Source organism: Aethalodelphis obliquidens, unplaced genomic scaffold, assembly GCF_003676395.1.
Source record: "Aethalodelphis obliquidens isolate GAN/ISIS:26980383/991018 unplaced genomic scaffold, ASM367639v1 scaffold21, whole genome shotgun sequence".
NCBI classification, from domain to species: domain Eukaryota; kingdom Metazoa; phylum Chordata; class Mammalia; order Artiodactyla; family Delphinidae; genus Aethalodelphis; species Aethalodelphis obliquidens.
Window position 1 is genome coordinate 6,405,766 of NW_020837965.1, and position 17,707 is coordinate 6,423,472.

Here is a 17,707-nt window from a genome sequence, read left to right on the forward strand (position 1 = left end):
AAAATAAACAAATGGGACCTAATGAAACTTCAAAGCTTTTGCACAGCAAAGGAAACCATAAACAAGACCGAAAGACAACCCTCAGTATGGGAGAAAATATTTGCAAATGAAGCAACTGACAAAGGATTAATTTCCAAAATTTACAAGCAGCTCATGCAGCTCAATAAAAAAAAAACAAACAACCCAATCCAAAAATGGGCAGAAGACCTAAACAGACATTTCTCCAAAGAAGATATACAGACTGCCAACAAACACATGAAAGAATGCTCAACATCATTAATCATTAGAGAAATGCAAATCAAAACTACAATGAGATATCATCTCACACCAGTCAGAATGGCCATCATCAAAAAATCTAGAAACAATAAATGCGGGAGAGGGTGTGGAGAAAAGGGAACACTCTTGCACTGCTGGTGGGAATGTGAATTGGTTCAGCCACTATGGAGAACAGTATGGAGGTTCCTTAAAAAACTACAAATAGAACTACCATATGACCCAGCAATCCCACTACTGGGCATATACCCTGAGAAAACCAAAATTCAAAAAGAGTCATGTACCAAAATGTTCACTGCAGCTCTATTTACAATAGCCCGGAGATGGAAACAACCTAAGTGTCCATCAACGGATGAATGGATAAAGAAGATGTGGCACATATATACAATGGAATATTACTCAGCCATAAAAAGAAACGAAATTGAGCTATTTGTAATGAGGTGGATAGACCTAGAGTCTGTCATACAGAGTGAAGTAAGTCAGAAACAGAAAGACAAATACCATATGCTAACACATATATATGGAATTTAAGAAAAAAAAATGTCATGAAGAACCTAGGGGTAAGACAGGAATAAAGACACAGATCTACTGGAGAACAGACTTGAGGATATGGGGAGGGGGAAGGGTGAGCTGTGACAAAGCGAGAGAGAGGCATGGACATATATACACTAACAAACGTAAGGTAGATAGCTAGTGGGAAGCAGCCGCATAGCACAGGGAGATCAGCTCGGTGCTTTGTGTCCGCCTGGAGGGGTAGGAGAGGGAGGGTGGGAGGGAGGGAGACGCAAGAGAGAAGAGATATGGGAACATATGTATATGTATAACTGATTCACTTTTTTATGGAGCAGAAACTAACACACCATTGTAAAGCAATTATACCCCAATAAAGATGTTAAAAATAAATAAATAAATAAATAAATGCTGGACAGGGTGTGGAGAAAAGGGAACCCTCTTGCACTGCTGGTGAGAATGTAAATTGACATAGCCACTATGGCAAACAGTATGGAGGTTCCTTATAAAACAGAAAATAGAACTACCACACGACCCAGCAATCCCACTACTGGGCATATACCCTTAGAACACCATAATTCAAGAAGAGTCGTGTACAACAATATTCATTGCAGCACTATTTACAATAGCCAGGACATGGAAACAACCTAAATGTCCATCAACAGATGAATGGATCAAGAAGATGTGGCACATATACACAATGGAATATTACTCAGCCATGAAAAGAAACGAAATTAAGTTATTTGTAGTGAGGTGGATGGACCTACAGTCTGTCATACAGAGTGAAGTTAAGTCAGAAAGAGAAAAACACATACCGTATGCTAACACACATATATGGAATCTAAAAAAAAAAAAAAAAGTGGTTCTGAAGAACCTAGGGGCAGGACAGGAATAAAGACGCAGACGTAGAGATGGACTTGAGGACATGGGGAGAGGGAAGGGTAAGCTAGGACGAAGTAAGCGAGTGGAACTGACATATATACACTATCAAAGTAAAATAGATAGCTAGTGGAAAGCATCCACATGGCACAGGGAGATCAGCTTGGTGCTTTGTGCCCACTTAAAGGGCTGGGATAGGGAGGGTGGGAGGGAGATGCAAGAGGGAGGGGATATGGGGATATATGTATATGTATAGCTGATTCATGTTGTTACACAGCAGAAGCTAACACAACATTGTAAAGCAATTATACTCTAATAAAGATGTTTAAAAGAAAAGAATAAATGGATATTTCTTTCAAAAAAAATTTTAATAAAAAATTAAATTAAAAAAAAGAATAGATGGATATTTCAAGGAGAAGGGGCTGAATGTGAACATAGTTAATTCCTACAAACCAATTTCTTACAAAATGGACTTTAGGACTGAGATGCTGAAAGGTGAATAAAATATTTGAGAACCAGAAATGTAAAAGGAGGGAGACATTTCAAGGTGCTCATGGAGAAAAACTGAACTAAAGAAAGACTGTAAAAAAAATTTCAAATGAAAAATAAACTAGAAATTTAGATGGAGCTAGAGCTGTGGAAAAGTAATGAGATGCTTAGTCACCTGGACATGGTTATGGAAGCGTGGAAATTGAAAGACCAATACAAAATCATTGTAAAAAAGTTCAGAGTGGTTTACATGGAGACGTACATTGGAGGCCAAACAACACTTATGTCTTGTCTAACGCCAGCCTTACACCAAGACTTACACAAAAAAAAGGTTACAATTTGACCTGGGGAGGGGTGATTGTAAAGAAGTTAAACAGTAAGGTACTTTAGTTTAACATGGAATGAAGATCAATTCACAGTAACCTTTAAAAAATAATCAATCAGGGCTTCCCTGGTGGCGCAGTGGTTGCGAGTCTGCCTGCCGATGCAGGGGACACGGGTTCGTGCCCCGATCTGGGAAGATCCCACATGCCGCGGAGCGGCTGGGCCCGTGAGCCGTGGCTGCTGAGCCTGCGCGTCCAGAGCCTGTTGCTCCGCAACGGGAGAGGCCACAACAGTGAGAGGCCCACGTACCGCAAAAAAAAAAAATAATAATAATAATCAATCAATAAAAAAGGTTTGCAAGCAGAAGCCTCAGGAGGAAGTACAGACATTCATCCCAGCTCATTCCAGATGTCAGAGAAAGCAAACCCTAAAGCACCTGTCTGCCAGAAAGTATATTTTAAATATTTGCTCCACAGATTTCAAAAGAAGAGGAAAAGATGTCCAGGTACACATTTCTATGGCAACTGTATAGAAAGTGTTAGTATCGAATTCAAATCCAAAGAGCAGAAAGATATTTCAAATTCTTTTTTTTTTTTTTTTGGCACACCGCACAGCATGCAGGATTTTAGTTCCCCGACTAGGGATCGAACCTGTGCCCCCTGCAGTGGAAGCACAGAGTCCTAACCACTGGACCTCCAGGGAATTCCCTCAAATTCTTAATTCGAATTCCTAATGTATTTAAATCAAAGCTTTTTTATTATCTCTTAATAACTGACAGATTATTTCTCTGCCTGGATTGAGAGAAGAGCAAAAAAAAGTGATAATTTTTAGATTTAAGTAGAAAATTAGTATAAACATATATGCAGATATCAATATTGCAGAACAGTGTGAATACAGTAGGCCTGTGTTTTTACACTGATTTCCAAGTGGAATGTAAACACACATTAATTAGCTATATTTTCCTCTTTTAACAGTTTATTTTTTGAGAAGAACTTGTACATGAAGAATGTTTGCTTGAAAACTTGTTATTTCATTGAAATTGCATTTGCCTTTCCTCTCCTCCCTTAATTAACACCATTATGATAAGCATATTTAGTGAAATATTATGAGAATTTGTGTGTTTAGAGAGTATCTCTGAAGATGTATTACACACAGCCGCCATTTTCTCTTGCCTGTGCTGTCCTAAAAATCATTTTAACCTCACCATGAACAAAGATACAAATATTAAGCTAAACCCATCGGAGGCCTCACTGATATGGAAGAACAAGAGATCATGTTACCTAGAAATATACCTCTGTGAAATGTTCACATTAAACAGCCATCGCCACAAAGTGCCTGGAAAGCAAGGTCAGTTCCTTGTTTAAATGAGAGTTCACAATTTCAGTTAAAGAAAGAATAAGAAAACTAACTCCTCTACTTGTTCATAATCGTTAGCATTTCACTGCTGCTAAATCATACTACATAGATGTCTCCCCTTCTGAAGATCTTTGAAGAAAAAACTCCTTCCAACTGCCACAGACATTTTAGTTTCTAGTAACCTCAGAGTTTCAAAATATCTTTACATCTTAGCTAAATCCTTCAGCTGCAGTTTACATCCCTCTTCTCAAGATGAAAGTGCTCTGTGTTAAGGTGTGTTGAGTCACTACAGTCAGAACCGAAGAAGGCAGAGGGACGTTATCCTGAGGGCAACTGTTGATGACACTGCCAGACTCGGCTGAGGTTCTAGGGGGGAGATACGACCATGTTAAGGGAGGAAAGAAGGAAGAAACTGTGAATTATAAATTGGATACACACCTGTCCTGAACCCAGTGAACTCTGAAACCTTTGAAGAGAGCCAAACTTCTCATGACCAAAAAAGTAGATGGTTTGAACTTAGTTCCCTATTTATGGGAGAGAAAGGATCTATTCCATATTAGAATTAACTTCATTAAACGGGCCTGAGGCTTGCTATTCCTAGCCAAGAAATTATAGACTACCACATGCTAAAATGATGTGAAAGAAAATTCTGGGAATATTAGAGCTATCACAACTAGGGAGTTAATGTCCAAACAGCAAAACTGACCATTTTTTTCTAGAAAAGCATTTTTAGTGGTTTAGTTGTTATGGTAGCCAAAAAAGATATTTCGACAGAGCAATTTTCTTTCTAACATTCTTAATAAAAACTTGATATCTTTACAACTTCAGGAACTAGATCCCCAAAAAGTGAGGAAGAACAGGTTGTTTCCGGTTTGCAAGGCCCACTGAAGTTGATTGTGGAGTGCTGATTCATATTGACATGTGATATGATAGTAGGAACACAACCCTGAGTTTCACAAAGTCCTCTCCCATCTGTAATTCACTGTCCCATCTTGTGAGAAACAATCTACCCCCACTGCTTCCCAGACTCAGCTGCCTGACTGTAAAATGCGATTAATAACCTCTCATGGTTGTTTTAAATATGAAATAAGATATATAAAACATATAAACAACATATAAAATCCTGAATATTAGCAAGGCCTCAAGAAATGCTAGCTTCCTTCATTCGCCTAAGGCTATCTCAAAGACAATGAGGCTGAACAGTTGAACATAGAGATCAAACATCACCTGTAGGGGACTGTGGTGAGGAATCTTTTCAAAGTGTGACATGATTAAGAAATGAATTTTAAATACTAGAGAACAAAGTGAATAGTTTCAATAGGAAATAAAGCAAGTCTGTAATCTCTCATGGTTGATGTGATGAACTATTCATCTAAACTAGGAAAGAGAATGTGTGTATCAAAGTCTTTCCAAATTAGGGAGAACTTGAAGGACTTGACTCTGGAAAGATAAATAGCAGAAAGCTTCTCTTATTGCCAATTATCCTAGTTTCAAAAGATATATTGAAAACAGCTTAGTTAATACAGGACATCATCAGAGTAGTTTGGTGGATAATTCCAAGTTGTCTATTACTTCATGTTTATTCCCGTGTCTTGAAGAAGCAGAAATAAGAATAAATCAACACTGATGTTTGTTTTCTTTTTGATTGGTAGAACAGACCTAAGTGTCTAAGAGTAGATATGATAAGGGGATATAGCTTCTGATGAAGACACCATAATAAATGGGATAAAGAAGAAGGATGCTAAATCTGTGCTATCCATTTATCTATTGATCTATCCATCCGCCCGTCCACCTGCCCACTTACCCAAACATTCAGTAAGTATGTTTATTTCCTGTTTCAATATAAAACATGATGCCAGATGCAATGGGAAAACAAGGGTCTAAAAACAAGAGATTAAAAATATAAAGAGACATACATGCAGATAATCAGAGGAAAGGGCAGTAAATGGCAAATGTCATGCAATATCCAAAAGTTTTAACAGAAATAGGGTAGTAAAAGGAAAAATGTTCCTAGCAAGGGTGATAAAAAGGAAAGAGAGGGAAAAAATGATGGGGCACCTGTAAGAGTTTGAACATTAATTATTCAGCAGGGAGAAAGCCACAGAAGGTATCTGAGCCGAGCAGTCATGGGCTCTAAGCTGTGTTTAATGAAGATGCATCTGGCAGAACTGATTAGAACAGCAGTGGTGTGTGTGCACATGGTGTGTTTTCTCCAATGAAGCACTACTGGGTGGAGATCAATTACAGGGTGTGTTGTCAAGTAATTCATTATAAAAATTACAAAATCACAGTTTTAAAATGATTTCCTGTTTTTGTAGTAATCTAAGCATATTCAAGGTTATTCCTAAAAGATGTCAGTTTACCAAATGCTTTATTAAATAGCAGAGAAATAGATGGAGGATATCTGGGGCCCAGGGAATGGTGTGAACTTGAACACACCCATAGGAGTGTGCCTGCTTGGGAAAGTCATCTGTCTTGGGGGCTCTGGCAGGCTCAGAGGTAAAGACCAATCAAGTAGAAGACAGCAACTAGAAGTCAGGAGGACCTTGCAAATAAGAAGCTTCAGCAACCTTAGAAGATATGAAGGAATAAGGAGCTAAATAAGACAGTAGTCTAAATGCAGAGGGAGGAGTAGATAGGTGAGAAACCACCAAAAAAATCTTGGTAAAGTCACTAGTTGCAGGAGACGAGGAAGTAGAAGAAAGCAATCTTTCTTTCAAATCATAAGTGTAAGGGTAGGTTTTAAATGCTCTCAGGAAAGCTTGCAAATTAATAAATTAAGAAAATTTTCCTTGGAGTTTCAAATTAAAATTTCATAGCTACAAAGCAATATAAGCTTTATATACAATATGTTGCCATCCACTATTTTAAAATATTTCCATTTTAAATTTCACGGCACGCATGTTTATTCTCAGCCACCACATCTGTTATCTAAAGCATTATGGATCCCAGCTCCATCAACAATAAAGAATAATCAAATTTCAAATACTTAGTCAAGAATGCAACCACAAATTGAAGCTTAATATCTACCAAATGTGTACCAGTCATCTGAAAATTGAGTTCACTGTAGGGACAAATAATTTTTTTTAATCTAGTAGGTGTATAACATTAGGTCAACCACAATCTTTGTGTCTGCACTTTAATTTCCTTATCTCATTATGTTCCAGCCAAGCTCCTTCCCACTTCAGCCCTTCACACACATGGTTCCCTCTGCTAGGACAACTTTGCCGTCATCCCTTGCCTAGCTCATGCCTACTCAGACTCAGGTTCCCCATATGTAACTTCCTAAGGAAACCCATTATCAGTGTCTCCCTCACCACCTACTGCACAGCTAGAGCCCCCAGAGGACCTCAGAGCATAGCCTATACTCTTACATCCAGCCTATACTTTTCCACTAAGCACAGTAGGCACAGCGTCTACAGCCAATGAAAATGTTTTCATCTTAACTGATTATAAAGCCAGAAGAAAAACAAATATAATAATAAATCTAGCCTGGATTAGATTCATCTTCATACCCATGTAGTCAAAAATCTAATTTTCTTTGAAGGGACCCATGAAGGCAAAAATGCCTAAGGGACCATAAAAGTCATAATGCGGGGCTTCCCTGATGGTGCAGTGGTTGAGAGTCCGCCTGCCGATGCAGAGGACACGGGTTCGTGCCCCGGTCCGGGGGGATCCCACATGCCGCGGAGTGGCTGGGCCCGTGAGCCATGGCCGCTTAGCCTGCGCGTCCGGAGCCTGCGCTCCACGACGGGAGAGGCCACAGCAGTGAGAGGCCCGCGTGTCGCAAAAAAAAAGTCATAATGTGTATCTAGTTACTTTGTAGTATTTCTTCCAAGAAAAATAACCCTGATTGTTTTATTTTTTTTGAAAGCTGGATGATGGTACCTATTTGGGAATAACTGAAATAATGAATTGCTTAAAGCACTTAAACAGTATCAGGCACACAGCAATAAATGTTATACGGGTGAATATAATGAAATTGTATTCATTTTGAAAGTACCACATTTCACACATTTTGAGAACTGTCTCAGTGCATTTCAAAGTTAGTTTTAGTAGACTGAAAGTAATATACATATATTCTTAACTTTCTGACAAATGTCCAAAGATGGGCACATGTACCCAAAGAGGTTCAAGCAGGCTGGAGAATTACTTGACATAAACAGAACTGAGAACCAAGAGACAGAGAAACTATTACAAATCTCTAACTTCATGATTTTATTGGTGTATTAGTTTGCATGTACACTGTAACAAATTACCACAGACTTTCTGCATTAGAACAATGCAAATTTATGATGTTACAATTCTGTACATTAGAAGTCCTGTACGGGTCTCACTGGGCTAAAATCGTGGTGTCAGCAAGGTTGCATTCCTTTCTAGAGGTTCCAGAGAAGAATCAATTTCCTTAACTTTTCTAGCTTCTTAGAGACCAGCCACATTCCTTGGCTTTGGTCAACGTCCTCTATCTTCAAGGCCATCAATGAATGGTACATTGAGTCTTTCTCACATCGAATCATCTGACTCCCTTTTCTGCTTCCTCTTTCACTTCTAAGAATGCTTATGATTACAGTAGGCCTTAAATAGATAATCCAGGACAATTTCATCTCCTCTAAACCCTTATTTGAATATAGCTACAAAATCTCTTTTGGCATATAATGTAACATATTAAAAGGTTCTGGGGATTAGGATGTAGACATCTTTGGGGGAGGTGAGCTGGTATTATTCTGCCTACTACAATCGATAACGAATATATACAAAACAAAAATAGAAAAGAAGCGTTAGCTTAAAAGAGCTCAAACACAGCAAAGATATGCTTTGAATTTAATAAAAGCTAATTACTAACCTAAAAACTCACATCAAATCATTTTAGCACATGCAACTTTATCTTATTTTTCTCCCTGAATATGCTCATGATTCAAATTTAAGTAGACCAGCTTTGCTGTCGTATGAAACAGCAGAAAATAATACAAATAATCTATAAAAGGATCAAAGAAGAAAATCTAAGAATTCATTTGTATAGTATATTTAACATTTCTGGATTTTCCAGAATACAGAAATACATCCAATAATTTAGGAGAGGAAAAATGTAAACTTTAAATATCTGAACTCTCCATTCAATCAATACTTCACTGTTGCTAACGGACTATATTACTTAAAATATTGAAAACGTTTGTCTCCAAAATTAAGTTTAGCCAATAGAAGTAGTACAAGCATCAGGCTCATTACCCACATGGGCAGGTGGGTGGAGATATGTATACCTAACTAAAGAATAATTAGCCATAACTTTCTATTGTCAATTTACTCACTAACAATGTGAATGTTGATTATATAACTCAAAGTTGACACCTGCATAGATCTGGTTATCAGGAGCTCCAGGCATATCATTAATTTATTCAATGCTGGTCTTAGGAACATTTAGCCAATTGAGTTTAATTTCAATCCCTGTTGACCTCTGGCCTGGCTAGATTTAAATCATAACACTAAACACATGAGAAGTAAAATTATTGTAATGAAACATATATAAGCAAAAACACAGATTAAGATTAAAATGAAATTCTGATTTGACTCAGTGGACATAATTTTTTAAAAACCCACTGTTTTTCAATTGGTTTTTGAAAATAATTATGAAGAAAGCCTGAAAATACATGAGGGAAGACATAATTTCACATTAAACAAAATAGTTTAATGAGTTCAAATAATTTCCTCAATCAATTAAAATAATCTTTCATTATCTCTAATGATCAAGATCACTAAACTTCCGAACAAACCAGTGAAATGTAAAATAAAGTGCTAAAATAACCAGAATCCAAATAAATTACATGACACTTAGAAATTATCCCTTAATTTAGAATTTTTAATTATACTCCAATAGGCAATAGAAAAAATTGGTTTTCCTTGTTATTAGACTAGACAATGACTAACATTTATATAAGTTGCATGATCGTCAAATATTGTTTCATAACAATGAAGAATTTCTAAGTCAAAGATAACTAATGAGAACCCGCTGTATAGCACAGGGAACTCCACTTCGTTGTACAGTAGAAACTAACACAACACTGTAAAACAACTATATCCCAATTAAAAAAAAAAAAAAGAAAAAGAAATTCTAAGTCAATAACTACTAAACTTCTAAGAGGTCTAAGACATTAACTTCTCAGTAGGTTTCCTCTCCTTCTAGAACACTCCAGCTCCAACCTACAGGCCTAAAATAGCCCGGAAACATAAAACAACTCAGATCTACAAATCTGACAGCACTCACTGATAGAAACTCCTTGTACATGGGTCTAGGTTAACCTGGCACATATCAGTTAATATGACACTAAATCAAACTAAGAATATTAGTGCAGAGAATGGTTATTCCAATGAATAGAAAGTTTCTCTGTCATGTTTCACTTATAAATAGGTTAACATTGTTCTACCTAACAGATAATTTCGTAAGATAGTGAAGGGAATCAAATATAAATTCCTACAACAATTAACTTTGATACTTCAGAAATATCTAAATTTAATCATCAGTTTGGCTGTCCTCCACCTCTTCTATGTATACCATTGTAAACAAATGCTGAAATATGCAAGAAGAGATCACTATGCAGATAACCCCTGGAGAGAAGTTTTCCTCCTCCTCTTTCTTATAGAAATCCTGCTGCATTTTTCAACATGTAAATCAAAAGACATGTCCTACAAAAAACCTCCCCATATGGGCCTTAACAGAAGTAATCAGTACTCCCCTTTTCACCAGGAACATGGTGCTTATATTTTTAATAACATATTTATTTCATCCTACTTCCTAATAGATACATTTGTAAGTAGGCAACTACAACAGCCTTTGCTTGGTCTTCATTACCCATATTAAGTTCTCATTATTTCTGAATCACCAGGTAGCACCTAAAACATCTTACACATAATACATCTTATACCCATAAGGCAAGAAATTACCATATCATCTCTCTGTCACAGAAGTCTGGGTCTTCCTGAGACCTTTTTTTATGATTTTAAGGAATAGATAAAAACAGGATCCCTCTTGTTCTCCCACCAAATCAGCTCCTCCTTCCCAACTTTGCTATTTCTCCCAATGGCAAAACCACTAAGACCTTAGAGTATCCTGTGAGTCTTCTCTCTCATTCACCTACACTGGTCAATCCTGCACTAATTCCTCCACAAAATCTTTTGCATTTGTTGCCACTACTAATGTCCTCTGTCAGTCCCTCTTTTGCTTTTACTGAGACTTACAACAGGCTCCTAACTAGATGCATTTCCATAATCAATACTAAGATGGGATCTAATAACTGAGTTTCAAAATATTTGGAGAAAAACAAATCACACACACAAAGTAATACCTGGATATTTTAAAAATCCTCTATCAGTTACTGATAGAAATAAACAATTTCAAAAAAAGAAATTAACAATATCAGTAGGGATATAGGAATCACCAGGGACATAGAACAGTGTGAAACAATTTAGCATAAGTGATTTTTACAGAACATTTCACAATAAATTCAGAACATAACATTTTCAAGTGCACATGGAAAATTTACTAAGATAGACCACATTTGGGGCCATAAAACAAGTCTCAGAAAAGGATCAAAATCATTGAATCAAGAGTATGTTTTATGACTGCAAGGGTACTAAATTTAGAAACTGATGATAAAATATCTAGAAAACTACATAACTGGAAATTAAGTAGTACACTTCAAAAAAACCCCATACGTCAGAGAAGAAATCACAAGGGAAATATTTTCTAATTCAGACTAAGTGATGATAAAAAGACAAGATACCAGAATTTGTGGAATGCATTTGAAGTATTGCTAAGATGGAAATTTATAACTTTAAATGACTATATTTGGAAAGAGAAGTCTTAAAATAAATTTTCAACTTGGGAATCCAGGAGAATAACAAATGTTACAAAAAGGAAGTAAAAGAAAGGAAATAAAAATAACAATAGAGATCAATAAAACATTAAAAAGACAAACGACAGAAAAAAATTTAAATTTGAAGGCTGTTTCCTTAAAAATAGTAATAAAACCCTCAGCAAGACTTAATAAAGAAAAAAAGAGAAAACAAATTACCAATATCAGGAATATAATAAGAGACATCAGCACAGATCTTACAGAAACTAAAAGAATTAAAAAGGGGATATTACAAAAAGCTTTAAGCCAATAAATTTGACAACTGCAATAAAATGGGAAAATATCTTAAAAGGCACACAGTAACAAAACTGACTCAAGAAGAAGTAGAAATTCTGAAAAACCATACATCTATTAAAGAATTCAGGTTTAAAATTAAAAACCTTCCCAAAACAAAAACTACAGGCGCAGAAGATTTCATTGATGAATTTTATGCTACATTTACAAAGAAATAATACAAACTTTACACAAATGTTTCCCAAAAATAAAAGGGAAACACAACTCATGTTAAGAGTCACTGTTATACTAACATTTAAATCTGATAAAGACATTACAAGAAAAGAAGTTATAAACCAATATTCCTCACCCACATAGATGCAAAAATTCTTAACAAACTATCACTAAATCAAATCCAGCCATATGTAAAAGGAGAAATACGTTTTGACAAATTGGAGTTTATCCCAGGAAAACAAGGTTAGTTTAATATGTACTGAAGGTTCCAACCAGTTGATTAAGACAAGGGAAAAAGAAAAGAAAGAAGAAAGCAAAACTCTCCTTATTTGCAGAGGACATGATCATGTACAAGGAAAACTCTAAGTGCAAGGAATAAACAACAACAACTACTAAAAGCTACTACAACTAATAAATGAGCTTAAGGTTACAAAATACAAGTTTAATATACAAAAAAATCAATTGTATTTATACCTACTAGAAAAGAATGTTAGAAATTCAAATTTTAAAGTTATTTTATATAACATCATAAATTTAAAAAATAGGAATAAATCTAAAAAGGATGTGCAAGACCTGTTTGTTGAAAATTACAAAACATCATGAGAAAAGTTAAAGACAATCTAAATTAATGGATAGATACACCATGTTCATAGATTGGAAAATATCATCAATATTAAGATGTCCATTCTCAAATTCATCTATACATTTAACATAACCCTATCAAAACACCAGTAGGTTCTTTTCTAAGATTGACGAGCTGATTCTAAGATGTATAAAGGAATTCAAGTGCTCTATAGATAACAAGACGAGCAATAAATTTTTATTAAATTAAGAAAGTAGAAATAAAGGCAATCACTTTGAGAGATTACAAACTTTATACCTCACCTTCTGAAGCTTTTATGAAAAAGCTGGGCATTTGATATAATTATCTAAATGCACAGATATGTGGTTCTTTTGCATTTCTCCCCAATGACAGTTTTATGATTTTATAATAGACTACTGCATATTCCTTATGCAAAGAAATGACTTACACAGTGCCAATACTGATAAATATTTACTAAAAGAAAAATGGGGTTGTAATCTAGTGTTAATTAGTGGATAGGCTATGACATATAACATGTATAGAGATCATATAGTGTTTTATCTATAAGTTCCATTACAGATTCTACTGTACTGTCTTTAAAAAAAAAAATTAAAGGGCATCCCTAACTTTTACTATTGGCACAATTTACATCTTTCAATTGCACTAGACCAGCAATTCTCAAAGGGTGTTTGGGCACCATCCAAGACCCCTTAATTATAATACTAAAATGTTACTTGTCTTTTCCACATTCAATTTCTCATGAATGTAAAATGCAGTTTCTTCAGGCATTACATGACAGGTAATGTAACAACAGATTAGATGAAGACGCAAAACTGAAAATGCAGCCATCTTCTTTTAAGACAGCAATTAAAGAGATTTCCAAACGTTCAAAAAACAAAGTCACTCTTTAATTTTTTTGTATTGAAAAACAGTTAAATTTCATTGATTTTTATGTTAGTATGAATGGATTTATAATTATTATCTTAAAGGTATAAATATTTTCAAATACCCAGTTTTAATTTTTAATATGATATATATTGATATACACAATGTACATTAATAAAAGATCTTTGAGTTCTGAAAAATTTTAAGAATGTAAAGTGATTCTGATACCAAAATTTGAGAATCACTGCAAGACAGTAATAAACAATTTTTAAGTGGTATGTGTAGAGATAATAATCCTGATCACTAAAATAAAAAACAAAAAAATTATTTTAAAAAGAATTATCATATGTTAATGTTTAGTTTTTCTTAGTGGGACACTATATGACTCCTCTTTCTGGTTCTTAATAAAGTTCAGCAAGAGAAAAAGCCTTGGACTTCCCTGGTGGCGCAGTGGTTAAGAATCCACCTGCCAACGCAGGGGACACGAGTTCAATCCCTGGTCCGGGAAGATCCCACATGCTGCGGAGCAACAAAGTCTGTGAGCCACAGCTACTGAACCTGTGCTCTAAAGCCCACAAGCCACAACTACTGAGCTCGCATGCTGCAACTACTGAAGCCTGCACACCCTAAAGCCTGTGGCCACAACAAAAGAAGCCACCGCAATGAGAAGCCCATGCACCACAACAATGAGTAGCCCCTGCTCACCACAACTAGAGAAAGTCTGCGTGCAGCAATGAAGACCCAACACAGCCAAAATAAATACATAAATAAATAAATTTATATATTAAAAAAAAGCCTAAGGCCAACACAACATAAGATACACATAGGATTCCTATATCTGATGCTATTTTTCTTCTTCCCATTATATCCATCCCTAGTAGAACCAAACAGAAAGGTAATTTTCCATGACTCTTGTCTAACTTTTAAAGTTAAGTATTGCCTACATATTAAACCCTGTGCCGTGCTCTCCCAAACTCTCCTTCCCTTACTCTACTGCTTTCAACAACGTGCTTATAACCTCATATATTACATAATTTACTCATTTATCACATTTATTTTGTCACCCCACTCAATATAATGTAAAGTAAACGAGAGTAGGATTTTGGGGACTTTCCTGGTGGCGCAGTGGTTAAGAATCTGCCTGCCAATGCAGGGGACACAGGTTCAACCCCTGGTCCAGGAATATCCCACATGCCATGGAGCAACTAACCCCGTGAGTCACAACTACTGAGCCTGTGCTCTAGAGCCTGTGAGCCACAGCTACTGAGTCCACACGCCACAACTACTGAAGTGCGGGCACCACAACTACTGAAGCCCACGTGGTCTAGGGCCCGTGTGCTACAACTGAAGCCTGCACGCCTAGAGCCCGTGCTCCGCAATAATAGAAGCCCCCGCAATGAGAAGCCCACGCACCACAACGAAGAGTAGCCCCTGCTCGCCGCAACTGGAGAAAGCCCACACGCAGCAACGAAGGCCACCCAACGCAACCAAAAAAAAAAAAGGAAGAGTAGGATTTTTTTTCTCATTTACTGATAATATCCTTAGCACCTATAATAGTACCGAAGACAAAATAGACACAAAGTATATATCTGTTGAATGAATTAATGGGTATTTTACTGAAGTAAAATATAAATTTTGGCATTTTACCAGGGAAGAACAAGCATGTCTTAGCAAATTAGCACTTGCAAATGGCCAACAGACACAAATGCTATCTATGTACACAGGAGGGATACAGTAGCTGAAGGAGAAATTCTCAAGGAGAAACAGTTTTCTCTTCTAGACCCAGAAATGAAGATAAGGAGACAAGAGACAAGGAAAGGAGACGAATTTGGAAATTCTGTAGTTCAAACCAGAGCCAAGAGAAACAGAATTTTTTTCCCAAACATAAGATTCCACAAATATAAACAAAGAAAAATAAAAGAGTAAGAGCAGTTAACACACCTCTCTTCTCCCGATGTATTTCTTCCAGAAGCTGCTCCTGTCTTTCTATCTGTTCAAAGAGACACTGAAGCTCAGCCTCCTTGTTTTCAGTCATGTTCCCGAGTTGTTGTCTGCACAACATCAGCTGGTGCCGTAGACTTTTCTCTCTGTTTTCTCTCTCTCTCAGTTCCTCACAGAGCCATTGAAGTTTAGTCTAAAAATATGACAGTTATATCTAATTTTTTAAAAAATCTAGAAAACAGTAGCATTCCAAAACATGAGAAAGTCATGATAATCTGAATTTAGACAATAACCAACAAATTTAAGCAAAATTTTAAAATACCCATAATGTTTTTATTTGCATAATGGTTTATATCAGTTAAAAGTTGGTGCAGAAATGATTTCCTTGGATTTTTATAAAATATTTGGTATACTCTATCATCTTTGGAAAGGCAGTACTACAGAAAAGTTTGGCCTCCTAAACTTCCAGGTGTAATACAATTAACCCCCTAATTTGATATATAAAGCAGTCTGGTACAAGCATTTGAAGATCCAAAACACCCCATAATAGACCTAGAAACTGGTTATGAAGGGAATTTTAGAGATTAAAAAATAAGATAAAATTCCTAGTTTTGTTTCTAAAAATGCATATCCCCAAGGGTCCAGCTAATCAGGTAGAGAGAGATTCTGTATGGCATGAGGCAGATAAAGTCTGCATTTTTCCACATTTAAAACTAGGAAATTCAATCAAAGCAACTCTCTTTTCCATGGACTCTAACCTCACCAACTCTAATACTTAGATATTTAAAACAGGGATGAGAAAAGAAATCTTTCTTCCACCTTCAATAGAACAGAATTTCAGTCGGGTCTTAGGACCTTCCCAAGTGAGACTATCATCCAATTTCTAGTTGATTTTAAATAATCTAAACAGTCTTCACCTCAAAGAAGCAAAATAGGGGAAGTCATGAACTAGAAGGGAAAATGAGATTAAGCAAAGGGACAATTTCCCTGAATAGCATGAATCCATAAGCAAGAATGTTCTAGGCCTCTAGAAGTCTAGAAGGTTCTTAGGACATGCCCCAGTATATTAAAAGTAGCTGTGATAGAATTAGCCTATGATGAAGCAGAACTGGGATATGGCCCTTAGACCGGGGTCTCCCCACATACATCAGCTTTCAAACATCCCCAGAAATGAAAAAAAAGGCAGTTCCTTTGGTAAGAAGGTCTAACAGATGGTGACATAGAACAAAATACTGTCATTAGTCAAATTATGCATAAATTATACACTTATATTGTAAGGTAACAAATGTATAATATGTTGGGTGAAGAAAAATGGAAATCATGCTTATAAAGGCATGATTTATTAATAACAAAGCACTTTTGATCAGACCAGAGCTTATGTTAATGAGGTGGCTTAGGGTGGGGCCCCCAGATAGCCTCCGTAAGGGGCTGATCATTAGAGAGTTGAAACTTACAATCCTACTCATCAACCTCTAAGAAGGGGGGTGGGGGACAGGCAGGGGAGGACTGAAGATTAAACTCTATAAAGACTCCTGAACAATGAGATACGATGAGCTTCCAGGTTGGTGAATACATCCACATGCCAAAAGGGTGATGCACCCAAAATTCCAGAGACAGAAGTTCCAGTACTAAGGACCCTTTGGGACCTTGCCCTATATACCTCTTCATACGGCTGTTCATATGCATCCTTTATAATAAAGTAATAATAGTAAGTCAAGTATTTCCCTGAAATCTGTGAGCCATTATAGCAAATTAATGAACTATGGGAACCCCAATTTGAAGCCAGCTCAGATAGAAGTGTAGGCAACCTAGGGACTCAATACCTGTGACTGGCATCTGAAGGTGGGGGAGGGGGAGTCTTGTGGGACTGAGACCTTAAACTGCAGGATCTGCACTAACTCTGGGTAGTTAGTGTCAGAGCTGTAATTAGGTTGTAGGGCACCCAGTTGGTGAATGCAAAAAATTGAAAAATTACTTGATGTGGAAAACTCAAACTTCTGGAGTCAAAAATGTTGTAAGCAGAAACATCATAATAGTAGGTATTTCACAGGAAGGGCAGACCACTAGGAGTTTTCATCTTCACAGCTCTGATTTGCACAAGCTAAATTCTTGG

At 36.4% G+C, this 17,707-nt stretch overlaps 1 protein-coding gene across 5 annotated transcripts in view; it reads right to left on the minus strand.

The window, feature by feature from the left end:
* Nucleotides 1-17,707, minus strand: part of CEP128 (centrosomal protein 128) — a 438,638-nt gene that overhangs the window by 220,041 nt on the left and 200,890 nt on the right. For all 5 annotated transcript variants that reach the window (XM_027120216.1, XM_027120215.1, XM_027120217.1 and 2 more), the window contains one exon: nucleotides 15,595-15,787. In XM_027120216.1, coding sequence (XP_026976017.1) covers nucleotides 15,595-15,787 — 193 coding nt within the window. The remainder of the gene's footprint in view (nucleotides 1-15,594; nucleotides 15,788-17,707) is intronic.